General features: G+C 32.1%; 2 protein-coding genes and 1 long non-coding RNA gene across 7 annotated transcripts; 2 read left to right on the top strand and 1 right to left on the bottom strand.

Moving 5' to 3' along the window:
• Window positions 1-1,297: 1,297 nt before the first annotated feature.
• LOC145085986 (uncharacterized) lies at window positions 1,298-3,108 on the top strand. The gene is made up of 2 exons (XM_079023699.1): window positions 1,298-1,490; window positions 2,350-3,108. Exons 1-2 carry the CDS (start codon window positions 1,376-1,378, stop codon window positions 2,901-2,903), a joined length of 669 nt encoding a protein of 222 aa, XP_078879825.1. The 5' UTR covers window positions 1,298-1,375; the 3' UTR covers window positions 2,904-3,108.
• Window positions 3,109-5,760: 2,652 nt separating this feature from the next.
• LOC145085985 (uncharacterized) lies at window positions 5,761-8,633 on the bottom strand. Of its 5 annotated transcripts, none has more exons than XR_013700262.1 (7): window positions 8,285-8,633; window positions 7,353-8,085; window positions 7,216-7,273; window positions 6,678-6,730; window positions 6,317-6,379; window positions 6,177-6,235; window positions 5,761-6,084 (listed from the first exon to the last, which is right to left on the bottom strand). It is a non-coding gene; the product is annotated as an uncharacterized LOC145085985 (long non-coding RNA). The 5 variants fall into 5 exon arrangements; XR_013700263.1 differs by having other exon boundaries at window positions 7,216-7,614; window positions 8,007-8,085; XR_013700264.1 differs by having other exon boundaries at window positions 7,216-7,611; window positions 8,007-8,085.
• Window positions 8,634-12,104: 3,471 nt separating this feature from the next.
• LOC145085984 (small nuclear ribonucleoprotein SmD3b-like) lies at window positions 12,105-16,324 on the top strand. Its single transcript, XM_079023697.1, has 5 exons — window positions 12,105-12,392; window positions 14,245-14,297; window positions 14,414-14,480; window positions 14,583-14,639; window positions 16,037-16,324. The coding sequence occupies exons 1-5, from the start codon at window positions 12,234-12,236 to the stop codon at window positions 16,085-16,087; spliced, it is 387 nt and encodes a 128-aa protein (XP_078879823.1). The 5' UTR covers window positions 12,105-12,233; the 3' UTR covers window positions 16,088-16,324.
• Window positions 16,325-16,738: the final 414 nt, after the last annotated feature.

Below are 16,738 nucleotides of genomic sequence, written 5' to 3'. Positions count from 1 at the left end.
GCACAAAAAGTCTCCACCTTTGGGACTAAAACCCTAGAAAATGGTACTTGAAGCATATAACATGAACCATATGTCAAGATCCGAACTTTTTACCTGATAATGAAGCTTCAACCTTTGCAAAGCTCAGATCCACACTTGAACACCACTTCTAGCCTTCCCAATGAGCTCTTCTTCTCCTTTGCTACCTTGGAATGACACCACCAAGCTTAGAATACTCACAAAATGGCCTAAGAACGAATGCACACTCTCTTTAGGGTTTCTCTCTGAGGTATGGTGGCTGAGAAGTCCAGCCACACATTCCTTTTATAGCCCTCCAAAAGAATTAGGGTTTTTAGGTCTGGACCGGTTACGCCCAACGTAACCTTGGGTACGCCCAGCGTACCCGAGGGTAAACGCGTCCAAAAGAAGCACACGAGTACGCGCAGCGTACTCCTGGTACGCCCAGCGTACTCGCCTAACATGCAAACCCTAAAATGGCAATATATCAAAGATGCAGGGCTAAATAGAAGGATACCTGGATTTCGGGCTGTTACACAATAGGTAAAGGGTGTTTGGCTGTTGTTGTTCGACCGGAAGGAAGAGAGACAAGAAAGAGAAGGGTCGCCGCCCTTTTCTTGTTGTTGGATGATCACCCACCTCCGATGACTAAGCTAATTAATTGCTATTTAGTGCCACTTGTGCTTCCACATCAGCAAAACTTGTAGAATCCGGTGAAAATGACCTAATGTGTACATATTAATAAAGTATAAGGGTTTATTTTACAAAAAAAGAATAAAGACTAAATGTGTACATTTCAAAAACTATCTTACCCTATGAAGTCATTTTCCTTAAAAGAAAACTCGTATATGATCGGTATACCGAGTATAGCCGGTCACAAGGACTGCATTGTTACAAAAAATAAAGTATAAGAGTTTATTTTACAAGAAAAAAAGAATAAAAACTAAATGTGTACATTTCAAAAAATATCTTACCCTATCAAGTCATTATCCCATTTTTGATTGAGTAAAACGTTAAAATCTTGTAAACTATAGGGTTTTTGTCTCATTCCCCCATAATAAACTCCTCTAAGCCGATAAAACCAAGAACTAAATCGTTATAGATTGACTATGATATACTTTTTAAACTGCCAAGAAAACTCAATGGATCACACCTGGAGATTAATGATAGTCTAGGGACCATCACCAAATACGTAATATAGGTTCTAAAATACAAAGTTATCGAATATTTTAGACCGTTGGATCAAGATATATGACCGTTAAGTCAGACGCTCCTCCTTTTCATCCCTCTTAAAAGACTCCAAAATTTTTGAAACTGCAAACCGCATAATCACACAACAAAGGCCAAATCTTTATCCTCAGTGTCTCTGTCTCTCAACATGTCAAAGATGATGCGCTCAGATCGGAAACCACCGCTGGCGTTAAGATCTCCGGTGAGGCTTCGTCCCCGCCGCCCTCTTCAGTCAACTGCAAATAATCTTCAAACCCCGTCAGGTATTTTTCAGCAAATATCTTCCTTTCATCGATTTTATGTTGAGATTGATTGTTTGGTTGTTAGAGGATTCTAGTTTTTTGAAATGAACGAAATCCATCTAGATTTTTCTGAAAATGTCCAGATGAACTTTTCTCTCTTTTAAGGAGAAATAAATTCGTTTGGTTAATATAAAAGACCTATTCACAGTTCTTGAATCAAGATTCTTTCTCATATTCATCAGTTTTTCGGTCGAGGTTTGTTATATTACGAAATACGAATCCCTTCCAGGTGATTGTGACAAATGTGTCTAGGTATTCTTTCCCAAAAAAATTGTCTAGGTGAACGTTTGTCTCTCTTTTAAAAGAAAAAGTTGCCAAGAATTCATTTGTTTTGGCATAAAAAAATTCCTTTAACAGCTTCATGAATGGTGAAAAGCTGTTCGTTTTCATGGCCTTTATGTTAAACATCGGTTGATTGACATTAGAGATGTATGGGGTTTGTGAAAATGTCCAGGCTACCCTTTTCCTTCCCTTTTATAAACAAACATATACCAAGAATTACTAAAACTTGCTCATCTGCATTGATTAATTGCTAGAGATTTCTGGGCTTTCAGTATAAAAATCTATAATCATGAGAAAGAAAGTATTATGTAAAATGCAGAAATTGGCCTATGCAATATTAAAGACACTTTAATTTGTATTCTACTCCCTCCTACCCATCAAAATGGCAATATTAAAAGATTTAATACTATAAAACCACCTCTTCATACGTCACTGATTCATGATGCTAATTGCTTTCGATCAATAAGATTATTACTTTCAAACCACAATCTTTAATGTATTTGGAAACTAAAGTAAGTATCTTTTCTTGATTCTATAGGTTTTTCAACAAAATCCCGTGTGCCCAAACAATCGATCAAGACAGAAGAATCTGAACTCCGCCCAGAATACCACACAATTTCTTCTGAACTAAAAGCTCTAACAAAAATGGTTCAAGAAAATCTAAGGGGGTCCACTGATACAAATCAAGTTTCAAATGCTGCTTATCATGAAAGTCCTTTATTTGAAAGGGGAAAGTTGTATGAAGAGTATTCTGCAAGAAGAAACGAAAGGCTAAAAAGAAAAAGAGGCGAATCTGAGGTTGAGAAAAATACCCCGTGTAAACAATATCTTGGGGTTAGGAATGAGTCAGCAAAGAAAACAGAAGTCAAGAAATTTGAGAGTTCAAGGAAGATGACAACCCCATTGGTGGATAAGAAAGAAGTGGGGTCCACAATGAAGAAAGAAGTGGGGTCCACAATGAGGTATTCATTGAGAAGTAATTGCAAAGAGAATAAGAAACCGCCTTTGGGTATGAGTTTTGATAGATCGATGGAAGGAACTGTGGAAAAGAAAACTATTACAGTTAGAAGAACTGCAAGAAAAGGGTATTAGCGATTCGTTTGTGTATCGATATCAGTATCTGTGTTGTGTTATTGTTACTGTTATTGTAATGGGTTTGAGAAATGGGTTTGTGAAGTTGCAATGATTGATTGATGTTGGTAGAGTTGAGAAAGAAATAGAGTATTTGATGTCATTAACTTTTGAAAACATGTGGTTTTCGACTTTATGAAAGGATTTGGTTTGAACTTTGAAGGTATATGTGATTTGTGTTTTGGTAGCAGTTCCATTTTAAATTAATGGTTGTCAAGATTAGAAGATTAGAAGAACATCATGTTACAAATGTAAAAAAGATAAATACATTACAAAACTGAACGAATGAGACGAAAGCCATTTTTCATCATGTTAGACATACATAACATGGGGATTTTTATTGGCACACCCACGTTGACTACTTTGACGAAAGAAAAAGTCTTGTTTCTAATTAATTTTTCAGTTTTAATCATTTTATTGATATAACATCCTTTAAAATATAATGTTACATATATAGTCCTTTTTTAAAAGTTGATTAAAAAAACTATCAAATATCATATAACTTCAAAATCGCAAGTATCGGATTTTAAATATTAATTAATTGTTTTAAAAACGGATCATAAAAAATATATAAACAATGTTTAAAATATATATATGATGAAAATTGAAAGTAAGCTATATAAATATAATATTTGAACATATAATAATGACATGCACAAAAACCTTAACACAATTCAATAACACATCATTGTGAAACAACACAATTCAACCACACATAATACAATGTGTTTAACCCGAATCATACTGTATGTAATATGTTTCTTATAAATAAACTCCTTCAATCTATTTAATTTGATTGTACTGTATGTAATTATATTTGTTTCATACTCAAAAACATAGATACACAAACTTTTTGATAGAGATATATTTTGATAAATAACTTGTGTAAAAACATATTTTAAGTCAAACAAACCAACTACTATATGTAGTATAAAATTATATAAAATATCTCATTTCACCTGTTAAATCATTAGATAATTAAACATATTTTGATTACCTATTATTAGGCCTCTCGGAATCTTATTATTAGGCCTCTCGGAGTCGGCGGTGGTTTCAAAAATGGAATGAGGCGGTGCCTCACAGAGGATGGTACCTAGCACCAACGGGTTTAGCGGTTTTATGGGTTTAATACTTTCAAACAGGTTGGTGAACCCGTGAGTATTGAATGTCTTGTATTGCATACATGTGACTTTGCAATCAACAATTGAATGCATGGACATATAATTGATGGGAAATGATTCGTACACAACAGTTTTTTACCATACACAACAATTTATGCATTATAGAGTTATACAGTACAACATTTTAAAACATCAATTGGTGTGTATGGAGAAAAATTGTTGTGTACAAATCATCTCCCATAATTGATTCTTTTTATTTTTTGGAAAGGGAACTTCCCTAACGAGGGTTTCCGGGCTAGCTTTCGCGCACCGACTAATCCCCCGCTGCAAACATAAAGCTTTGCCTCATGCCCTGGAGTCACTGCAGGCGAACCTCCATGGCCACAAGGGCTGAGTGGTGCCAGGATTTGAACATGGGTCAATAGGTTATCCACCATATCTTCCGCATGCCTTACCAAGTCACCACAACCCAAGTGGTTCCATAATTGATTCTTCTACCAACTTTATTTTGAATGCATTTGACCTTTGACCATATTGACACGACTTCCTTTATTTATTTATTTATTTTTATAGGTTTATAAAGATTAATACACATTTCACTCATTTATAGCGTGTTTTCTCTGAAAAATTTATAATTCGGTCAATTTTTTCAGTTATCTTCAAAGCATTCCTGAGAAAAAGCTAAACAAATCGGTTCTAACCAAAGACCCAAATCCACATAAGATTCAAGTCAAGATATTCCATTTTCTTTCTCCAAATTTTCAAAATCCAAAATATCAGCAATACCAAAACTACCTACAACAATATTACCCAGTGTAACAATCTTACAACTGATTTAGGCTTGAGAAAAATCAGATTCATAGTCTATGGAATAAGTTTTCTCAAATGGTTCCAGAAACTCAATTCCAATCTTCTCAGCCCGAGAATTTCCAATTTTGTGGTGCTCAGAACGTAGAATATGACAGTTCTAGTGACGACCTGGCTCCCGAAAGAAACAAAAAAGAAACCAACGAGGAGTTGCAACCCCTTGCTGAGAAAAAACGCAACTATACACACCGCTAGAAGCGAAAGAAATGGGTCCAACACGAAGACTAAGCTTTGGTCAATGTTTCTAAACATAAAGAACACATAAATCAACAAAGGTTGGATGCTTTATTAGGAGAGGGTTCTAGAGCATTTTAATGTTCAAATGGGAGGATCATATCGATCACGACACCAAGTAAACTTAAAATGTAAAGACCTCCAAAAGAAATGTAACGCTTTCAACTGAATCTATAACCATGAGATGAACAGTGTGACTAGCGGGAGATCTGTGGTTGATGTTTTACAATCTTCACTAAGCGAGTATCGGAGGACTACTAATCATAAAGATTTTCCTCATTAGCAAGCTTGGGAGTGGTTGAATGACAATGCGAAATGGGCACTGGTTACAAAAGTCGGTGAAGACTCCCCACCTCCATTTACAACACAAACCAAACATCTTCATCTAACACTTACACAACATCTTCTTATGCATAGTATCCTTCTGGATTCCCCCAAGAATAAGAACAGTCATTTAATGTTGAAAACTCACCGCCTCAGAGAAAAAGAAAATGAAAGAAAGCGACATCGACATTGTTAACACAAAATGAAATATTTGATCTCGTCAAACAAATTATCGACATCAACACTGCAACCAACACATAGGCAGAATAGAATGGTACCGGGAACAAAAATTACGCATTTTAGAAGCTAATGAAGAACATAAAGCTCAACTGATGAACCAGGAGATACAGAACCAAGATATGAAGTATTTTCTTCGACTAAATTAAAATAAGAAGATATTAAATAGATTACAGAGTAAAGATATCTAAAATCTTTCAAGATTGTTTAAAGCAGCACAAAAAGTATGTTTTCTTCCATGTATTCCAAAATTTGACCTTTTTACCCCTACATGGCTATTCTGGTGTGATGTTGTTTTAGTGTCCTTGTTTGAAGTTTTCTTCCAATGGATTTTTTTTGTTTGACACATGTTCTTTGCCCTTAAAAAAAATTAAGAAAATAACAAAACAAAAAATAAAAACTGTCATTTCCCCAATTCAGACACATGTGTTAAAAAGATGTTGAACTGTACCCTTTAATTTACTAGCAGATATCAACTTTGATGTTGCTTCATCATATACATGCTCCAACCTATATCAACAATAAAACTTAAGATTAAAAGCAACACTCTACTCATACTTTTGCATGGCATAATGTAAATCACAATGGTACCTCTTCATAAAAACTACCCTAATATCTTCTTCTAATTCTCAACTTCCATTGATGCTCTTCCAACTTTATCCAACAAGAAAAGGAAAACTTTAAGTTAACGATTCCACTTTATCCAACATCAAAACAGATATGGGAATGGAAATATAGCAAAAAAATAGACACAGTAGATCCAGATCCATATAAAACAATGTTCAATAAATGTGAACTTCTCAATTTCATATAAATGCAACAATGCTCAAAGAGTGGACGATGTGTGTAAGGGTGGGGGAGGTTCTTTCTCATAAGAGTAACAATCAACGACGATCTCGGTACCAGCGAATATTATTAATAAAAGTAAAACATCAGCAATTGCTAATCATACCTTATTCTATTTCAACTTTTCCCCAACTTTCATCTTCGTGTTTCTCATTTCCCCTATCAAAGATCTCAACTTGTAAGTAATTTAATAGTGAAAAAAATGAGATTTCAATCAATAAACACTCATTAAAAACGATTTACAACCAACTTAGTAGTGAAAAAAATGTATTTTGAATCAATCAAACGAGGAAGACAATAATTTAATACTTGAAAGCATTTAACAATGGGCCAGTAGAAGAACTTTAACTGTTATTTAAAGTAAAGTTGGTAGCTACCTAGAGGCATAACCAAACCAATGAGAAAACCATAAATCAAATCAAAATAAAGTAATCCAACCACAACCTTGTTATGACCTATCATCCCACATTAATGATAAAGCAGCGTAAGTGATTAAAAACACATTTAAAACAAAGTAAACCCCATTACTCTAGAGAGTTCCCGCACCAAAACAAAAAAAAAACATAAAATATGCACCCAACTTGGAATTCATAGTAAAAATTTAGAAAGTAATATCTCAGTAGACAAAAAACATAGAAATATACCCAATGCAGAATAAGTGATGTATTTCTGTTGTTCTATGAACATAAGCTCTAAGAGAACCTTCAAACAACAATTTTACAGTTAACATCCAATTCTAACTGAAAAATTATACATGGTTTTAAACTCTAAAATACCTTACCCCTAACAAACATTTCATCGAACAGCTGACATACACTCTTAAAGTATCAAGACTGACTGATAAGAATCTATAGAAAATTTGTTAAAACCAATCACCTAAGCAGTTGAAAATCTAAGAACAAAAATTCCATTTGTTACTGCAGCTAGTGCTCTTGAATTTCCTGCTTTTTACAAGAGTCGATCATTCAACCACCCCAAAATAGAAAACAAAAAATTATACCAATAATCTTGCTTCTAGAGAACCAGCTGCATGCAGACACCTTCTAAAATCAAACAAAAGACCAAAATCAGAACAAAACAATGACAAAATAAACGTTTCGAATGGGAAAAGAAACCTGAAGAGTCCCTTTACAAATTCTCAAATAGTGAAGTCGTAGATGAGAGAAGATTGAGGAAACTGGTATCAGTTCATCGAACCCACTATCAATTCCCAAAAATATGAAATAACCTTTATATTGAAACCAGATAACATTTTGATTGAGAGAAAGGGATTTATATTTAAACCAGATGACACTGTTCAATTGAGAGAAAGGGATAAGACAATTTCATACTTACTTTTCGTGTTCACAATCACAAAGAAGAGGAGGGGAAATATAGGGGAAGGGAGACGATATATGGACCGAAGATAATTAAAAAAGAAAAAGAAACTGGATACCTGGACTGTTAGTGGCAAATTGCCTTCTCTCTATTATAGAACAATATGTCTATCACTTTCTGCATTTCTTCCACTGAATCTGTAAATAGTATATGAATGAAACAAATAGAATCACCAAAAAAAACCCTAGTGGTTAAGGCGTTTTCTTTGATATCTCTTTCAAATCAAAACCCTAAATTAGAAAAAACCACAGTACAGATCTGAATAATAGAAATCATTTACAGTCATAACCATTTACTTTTAAAGCAAAATAATTAGGTTTAGAAGAAATGCATTACCTTTTTTAGTGAGGACCATAACAGGGATGCTCAAAACTTGGGCACCTGTTGGTAGCGGAAGTGGGGCAGCGGCGATGGTGGTGTCGGTGACGATGAGTGTTGGTAGCATTGGAGAGTGAGATTAGGTATAAAGAGAAAGAGAGGCAGCGATGGATCATTGTGTGGAATCATTATCGAAAAACTGGTGCGAAGGCAGATAAATGTTGGAGATGATGGTTAGATACGATGGGTGGTGGAGGTTGGAGAGTATATTATGGTTCACTGGTGCGATCGTAGTCTGGGGAGAGAGAGAGAGAGGCAACGAGATAGGGGTGATGGACACCAGTGGTAACGACCATAGGAGATTTAAGCTCAACATGTATAAGGTAATACCGTAATACATGTAGGGCCGCATTCATTGAGATTTTAAGCTTAATATGATCGTACATTATGTTCAAATATTTATAAATCTTAAAATTCAAGAAAAGTTGAATATCCTTAATAATATAGTTAATATATATATATATATATATATATATATATATATATATATATATATATATATATATATATATATATATATATATGTTTGTTTATTTCACTTTCTTTTTATCTTTTCTCTCTTTCCAAAACGAATCCAAACGTTTGGAAAATAGTAATAGAAGGTAATTGTAACATCCCGTATGAAGTAGAGTAATTAAATAAATAAATAGACAAGATAATGAATAAATAGTAGAACCAAATACTGAATTTGAACAAAAATAGGAACAAAAATAGTAATTAAATAAATAAATCCCGTTTGAAGTAGAGTAATTAAATAAATAAATAGAAAAAAACACGTACATAAAAGTAAGCACGAAAACATAAAAAAAATTATGTCGAAATATAGACGAAGTCAAATCTATACTGATACGTAAAAAATGTAAAAAAAGAGTTACGTGTAAACATAGACAAACTCTAATATAATACATTTTTTAAGTTAACGAACGAAAGTTATATATCTTACTCGAATGTTACTTAGGAATATACATAAAATTAAACACAAAAATGTAAAAAAAAATACATTGAAATGTAGACAAACTCGAATATAAGATGTTTTTTAAAATTTAACAGATGAACCCGTCTCATACGTAGGAAACGTACATAAAGTTAAGCACAAAAACGTAAAAAGAATAAAAAACTACGTTAAAACATAGACAAACTCGAATTTTAACCGACAAGTTTATAAAAAAACCATGTAAATTTTTTAAAAATTTAACGAAAAAAACTTCTAAATTAAAGTCGAAACGTTGACTATCTAGAACTATACCGAAAAATATATCAAATAAACATGTAAAAACAGTTTTTTTAGGTTAACGAACAAAAATTATTAATGAAAATCAACTTATATATAATATGTGCTTAAATACGAAAAATTTAGAAAATAGTGGGTGAACGTAATATTTTTCAAAGTTTAAAGTGAAGGGTTCAAAATGATATTTTAAAAAGTAAATGAGTGGAAAAGTCACAAACTAATAAAAATACAGATATAGAAAAAATTACATAAATGGTCTCATGGTTTATCCCTAGTCACAAACTCAGTCACTGTATTTGAAAAAACCAAAATACACTCACACTAACAAATAAATAGTAACGACGTCAATAAAAAGGTCATTCATGCAAGTTTTGAAAACCAAAGGGACAATGTTCGTCAAAAAAGTTAACTAGGACTGAGTTTGTGACATATGATGAACAACATGGACAATTTTTAGACTAAGAGAAGTGGTAACATTCATAAGACATTGCCACATCAGCTTTTTGAATGTCATCTCATTTTTCTCTATTTAACACATATTCATAGCATTTAATCGGAAATGATAACACTTCGTGAAACAAAACAAAAGGTCAATAAATTAGCGGTCAAATGTCTATGGACCAATCAAATTAAACCAACACACTCTCTCTCGTCTAGCCAAAATGGTATGAGAAGTGATTTATATACAACAGTTTTTTGCTATACACAACAATTTATGCATTATATAGGTGTACAATACAACATTTTAAAGCACCAATTGTTGTGTTTGGACAAAACTTATTGTGTATGGATCAGCTCCCAAATGGTATTAGCGAACCCTTTAGGGGCCGTAACACTCTTAGGTAGTGTTTGTTTTTTGTCTGCAGATCTGCGTGACCTCTTCTGTTTACGCCGCGCAGACATTAGCCTTTGCAGACTGTTTGTTTTTTTGAAGACTGCAGACCTAAAAATGTATGCGCGCCTTCTTCTTGGTGCAGATGTGGACCAGAGTCTTTTAAGATCTTCAGACATCTTCTAGCCTAAAAAACATATATATATATATATATATATATATATATATATATATATATATATATATATATATATATATCTTTATTTTTTTAAGTTTTTTTTTTTTTTTTAATTTATATTTTTTCCAACTTTATTAATGATAAACAATTTGAAAAAAAAGTAAATTACACGAATGGTCCTTATGGTTTGGGGTAATTTGCGTGTTTGGTCCCTAACTTATTTTTTTAACTCGGAAAGTCCCTAATGTTTGTTTTTGTTATACGTTTGGTCCCTACTGTTTGTTTTTGTTACGCGATTAGTCACTGTCTTATCTAAAAAAAACTGTTATTTAAATAGGAAAAATTGTAGGATAGCTAGGGTAAAGTGAGGGGGGTTGGGGTTGGGGTGTGTTTATTTAAATATTTTTAAAAATCAAGGGCAAAATAGTTTTTTTAGGTAAGAAAGGGACCAAGCGTGTAACAAAAACAAACAGTAGAGACCTTCCGAGTTAAAAAAATAAGTTAGAGACCAAACGCACAAATTATCCTAAACCATAGGGACCATTCGTGTAATTTACTCAAAAAAAAATTACAAAACTTAAAAAAAAAACATTCGACGATACAAACATGATATTTTTGACAAATTTATAAATAAAAATTTATAATAGTCGTTGAAGTTTTTTATATAAATATGAAAAAAATCATAATATATTCTTATATTTTTTTGCCAAATTTTGTAAATATTATTTAATACAGTATCGTCAATTTCTTGAGAAAATATTTATGGTATGTTTTTAATGGATTTAATTGAAAAAATCGAAGTTTATTTCCATCCATTTATGTATCAAAATTTTTTTGATCACTAATTATAATGTTTAGTTATAACTTTGCAACCAAAATTATTGGTTTTTATCAAATATATACGTTAATTCATACTATTTTTATTTTTATTTTTTATATAATAATACATAAAAGTTGATATAGATTCGTTAATTATTTATAACAAAGTCATAAAAAATATTAAAAAAATCACTTTGAAGTTTAAAAAAAATCAGTTTATTTGGATTTTAGTTTATTTTAGTAGCTCGCAGATGTTAAAAAAACAAACAGTCTTCTTTTTTCAGACTGCAGATGTTTGGTCCATCTCTTCTACTGCAGAGGTCTACAGATGTGATCCGCAGACTGCAGACATTTTGTCTTAGAAAAAACAAACAACACCTTAGCGATCATAACAAACCTTTCTAACACTCCCACTCCACTTAGTCTTAATAGTTTTGTCGATTTAAAATTAAAGTAGTTACTTCCTTCCGTCTCAATATTATTGTTCACAGACAAAAAATATACAGATTAAGAAAAAACATTAATTACCACTAACTTTATATAATAAAATGATAGTTTTGTCATTACTTTGCATTTAATGTTCCATTAAATGTTTAGTTGGTTAAGTAATAATGAGCGAGTATTTTGGTAAAAATATTATTATTTTAGAATATTTAATTTGACACTATGCATCCAAAAATAATTTCCTCGGAACAAAATTAAAAGTCTCAAGTGCCCTCTATCTTGGTGTTTTTGTTTTGGAAACACCCTTCGAGTTCAGGACAGATTCTCTCTCACTAGTCACTACAGAGATTCTAGAGAGAGAAAGGTAAGGAGAGGAAAGAGAACAGGTTCGGGTCGGGTCGTGATGAGTCGGAGCTTAGGGATACCGGTGAAGCTGCTACACGAAGCCGCCGGTCACATTGTAACGGTAGAACTCAAAAGCGGAGAAGTGTACAGAGGAAGTTTGGTCGAATGCGAAGACAATTGGAACTGTCAAGTCGAAAACGTTACCTTCACCGCCAAGGTTACTACCATTTCCCCAATTAATTTCAAGTTTTTACTTTCCGTGATTCGGTCTATTTTGTTGAATTTGGTTTTCCATTGATCTTGTGCATAAACTATAACGAATCAATGACATTATATGAAAACTCTAAATGATAAATCCATGTCTCTCTTCGTTTATAGTTCTCGTAATCTGATGTGAAAATCATAGGAAGCAACCAAACGCTGAACTAATAGGGTTATATTCCTAAACCCTAAACCCTAAGTGTTAGGTCAAAAATGTGTTATTTTTCTCTAAAAGAAGATTTACTGTTGACATTAGTTAATGTCTTGAGACATGGTTTATCTTTCTTGTTTGGTGATTTTATACTAAATATTTCCAGTTGCCTCTAACTATAAAAGTTGAAGGTGGGTAAAATTTTTGTAGCAGTTAACAACTGATTCAGATGAAATAAAACCACAGGATAGAGCAAATCATTAAACTTCAGTTTTTCATGCTCTAGTTTTGTATGATTTAATCTGCAACTTAGAGTTTAGTCCATGATCTAAGTTTGCACATCTCTCAAGAGCCACATTCTTTTGCTCCAAAATCCATACTTAGCACTTTAACGACACTGTCAAAACTCAAAACTTACTGTATACAGTAATCCCTGAAAAACTTGATTAAAAGTTCCTGCTTTATAAATTCTGTAAGCTAGTATTTACAAAACCTTTTGCTGCACATCTCATAGATTGGTAGATTAAAGAAAACACATGATTTTTTATGGTAAAAACACATTATTTTTTGTTCTGTAGGAAAATGCAGAAAGAACGACTTAATGCAGACTGAAAGACTGTATACCTGGATCTAGAATCTGAACCTTGGTCATGATTCTTAAAAAGTGTATGCTGCTGTTTCTTTTTGATGTAATGGACTTAACGAGGGCATGATAAAATCTGGTTAGGTATATATGAGTTTATTTTATTTAATGCAGAAAGAGCGGGGAAATATCAACCCATTTATGTGAAAATAGGCCATGTGGGTTGTATTATATTGTCATGGGTAATTTTAGAGAAAATCTACTAAAAATGGAACATGTCGAACGGGTTAAAATTTGCTCAAGGCATAATCAAGTGTTTACAACCTCCTAAAATCATTTTATCTAAAAAATTTGAATCATTATTCTAATAATAGTTTTTGAAATTTTGTTTAATATATTAATTATTTATTAACAAAATACATGACCATCAGGGATTTACTAACTTGCTATTAAGCAACCTTAACGTATTTAATCCTCGTAGCTTATAAAAATTTAGAAAATTCAGAAAACCAAAAACTATCATTAAAATTCACAATATTAATCCACCTCCAGTCCCCTCTTTTGTTTGTGTGTGTGTGTTTATGGTGTAATAGGAGTCAGGGGAATGAAAGAGATCAGTGCTCTCTTTCTCTCTTATTTATATACTTACCAATCCTTGAAGTGAAATACCAAAGATACCTCTTATTACGTTCCCTTGAAGTTTCCATTTTATAGTGAAGTACTTTGATAACATTCCACAACTTCCATGTTAACCACTGAACTCCCCCCAAATCTTATAAGTAATTTATTAACAGCACTCCTGAAATGGACCTTTCCCGAAATAACAGCAATCTACTTTGGCCTCTGTTTATGAATTTAATTTTCCTAACCATTAATTATAAAAATTAATTTAGCTTATTTATAAACTTAATGAATGAATTTAATTTTCCCTAAGTTTGTACAACTTTGCCCTCATTTATTTTTCTTTTCCATTTCTCCAAGTGCGCCTTGTTTTCTCAAATGTTTTTTTTTAACATCATTTTGTTCTTTCCCTGGAAACAATGAAACCATGATGCTGGTGTGTTGATATGGCAGGATGGAAAGGTCTCACAACTTGAACATGTCTTCATTCGAGGCAGCAAAGTTAGGTGGGTGTGTGTGTCTCATTATCCTCCAAAATGATTACTTTTCATTTCATTTCCATTTCAACAATAACAATAACAATAACCATTACAGTAACAGTAAATGTGAACAATTGTTGCAGGTTTATGATCATACCAGACATGCTTAAGAACGCTCCTATGTTCAAGCGATTGGAAGCTAGAATTAAGGTTCCTTTCCGTTTCTGAGCGCTCTCATGTCGTCTATTTTCTATTTGAATTCTTTATTTTTTTGTTTTATTTTTTAAATAATGAAAAATTTCTTGCTTAAAGGGTAAAAGTTCAGCACTTGGTGTTGGTCGAGGCCGTGCTGTTGCCATGCGAGCTCGGGTAAGCATCTGTATTCGAAATTTTGGATACGGATTCGGATAATGAAACTGGATGTCCGAAACAAAAACATTAATTTATTCACTAGTTACAACAAATTGTATACAAACTAAATTAACATTTTAACATAAACATAAACAATAGTAAATCCAACTAAAATAATAACTAACAATAAACTTTAAAAAAGTAAATTTAACATATCGTAATTCATCAAGTGAATAGTTACAACTTGTAGGTGCGAATGTAGGAAATAATGCGTTAACCGAAGCATAAATATGTTACCACCTTTGTTGAACATAAACATGTACAAGAATAGGAATATGCTCCACAAAACAGAATCATATATAATTAGAATAAACAGAACATGTATACAATCATGTACAAATGTACATAAGCATTTGGATTAATACATAATCATAAGTCATTACCTTTTTGGGTTATAATTAAGGGATTACTTCTCCTCCTTTGTGGATAGAAAGCATCCAAACATTAGTATAAAATATGAAAAACATCAATAAGTATATATAACAGACTAAAGTCTTCCTCCTTTTCATTCACAACTAATAAAAAATATATATAATTAAATATAAAAAAATAATTTTTAGGATATCGGATATTCGAAATATCCGGAATTTCTCAAATCACTATCTGAATCCAAATCCAAGAAATCAATATCCGAAAATCCAGGTATCCAAAATTAATTTTGGATCGGATTTCCGGATGGGATATTTGGATTCGAATATTTTTGAACACCCCTGTTGGTTATACGACTATCTTCACTGGGTGACCCAAAGGTCCCAAACCAACCCAACACAACTGTTTGTTAAAAAAAATGTTCTCTCTCTCAGTCAACCCAAAAATTTCAAATTTCAAATGTTTTTGGTGTAGTAGCATCCCAAACAAACCAAATGTTTTATTAAATGTCATTTTTATTTATAACCAACTTTTTTTTAATATTTAAGATTATATAAATAGATAAACAATTAATTTTACTTTTTAAAAAAAAAAAAGATATTATTAGTTTTGTGAGCAGGTGGGTGGATTTTTTATTTTTGAAAATAAAGTATAAGTTATAATTTATAAAGTTTGGTTGTGAAAAAAAAAAGCTAAGAGCAAATGAGATGGTGACGTGTGGCATGACCATATGTTTTTATGGGACACAACATAGGATTGCATAATCATATTGTTTTTCTTATTATTATTATTATTATTATTATTATTATTATTTTTTATCTTTCTTGGTGAACGGTTCATCGAAGTATACCAATGAGGATAGTTATAAAGAGCTTGAAAAGAAAGTGGTTTGTTTTAATATTTTTACGTGTTCTTCAATGAGCAAATAAAGGCTATCAAATTTAAGAATTTTAAAGAAAGGTTATTTCTCTTGATGCTGTGTGCAGGCTCAGGCAGCTGGTCGTGGAGCTGCTGCCCCTCCTCTTAGGGGGAGATGAATTGATCATTAAATTAGTTTCTTTCTTGTTTAGATTTATGTTTTGAGATGCAAACCTTGAAAGTTGAAACTAAATATGAATGTAATGGACTGGAATCAATAGTTTTAGTGTTGATCATACATGCTACAATGGTGGTGATCGTGTTTTTAGCTCTTTATTTTGGTAATTTGATACAAAATGTGTCAGAAACTTGGTTTTAAAAGTATTAAATACAAAAAGATGCACTGCAATTGATTAGTTTATCATAGCATTATGCTTTCATTTATTCTTATTAGAACATTTTGCCTTAAAAAATCTACCTAATTATGGCAAATACATCAATTACTGAAATGATCTTTTGGTTTGTTAAGTTGTACTTTGAGACCAAGTTCAAAAACCTGGCACCATGACTATGGTTACGATTCTTGCAAGGTTTATTTGTTTGATTATATCTTTACTTTTCTTGCAAGGTTTATTTGGTCAATATTACATCTGTTAATTGATTTGTTTGTTTGATTTCAGATCAGTTTTGGTTTTTATTCTTGCAAGGTTTATTTGGTCAAGATTATATCTTTTAATTGATTTATTTGTATGATTTCGGATTGGTTTTGGTTAACAAAAAAGAAGAGAAAAAAAAAACAAAAACAAAATAAACTCTTAGTTCCCCCTAGA

This window comes from Lactuca serriola, chromosome 2 (genome assembly GCF_051521515.1).
Source record: "Lactuca serriola cultivar US96UC23 chromosome 2, Lser_US96UC23_V15, whole genome shotgun sequence".
Lineage (NCBI taxonomy): Eukaryota > Viridiplantae > Streptophyta > Magnoliopsida > Asterales > Asteraceae > Lactuca > Lactuca serriola.
Note: the sequence above shows the minus strand (reverse complement) of the source record. Positions and strands in the feature narration are given on the sequence as shown.

Excerpts from the sequence above, each read along its gene's own strand:
- LOC145085986 (XM_079023699.1), top strand. The coding sequence starts at position 1,376 with ATGTCAAAGATGATGCGCTCAGATCGGAAACCACCGCTGGCGTTAAGA. Across the intron at positions 1,491-2,349 it reads TAATCTTCAAACCCCGTCAG|GTTTTTCAACAAAATCCCGT; the intron begins GTATTTTTCAGC and ends TTGATTCTATAG.
- LOC145085984 (XM_079023697.1), top strand. The coding sequence starts at position 12,234 with ATGAGTCGGAGCTTAGGGATACCGGTGAAGCTGCTACACGAAGCCGCC. Across the intron at positions 12,393-14,244 it reads ACGTTACCTTCACCGCCAAG|GATGGAAAGGTCTCACAACT; the intron begins GTTACTACCATT and ends TTGATATGGCAG. Across the intron at positions 14,298-14,413 it reads ATTCGAGGCAGCAAAGTTAG|GTTTATGATCATACCAGACA; the intron begins GTGGGTGTGTGT and ends CAATTGTTGCAG.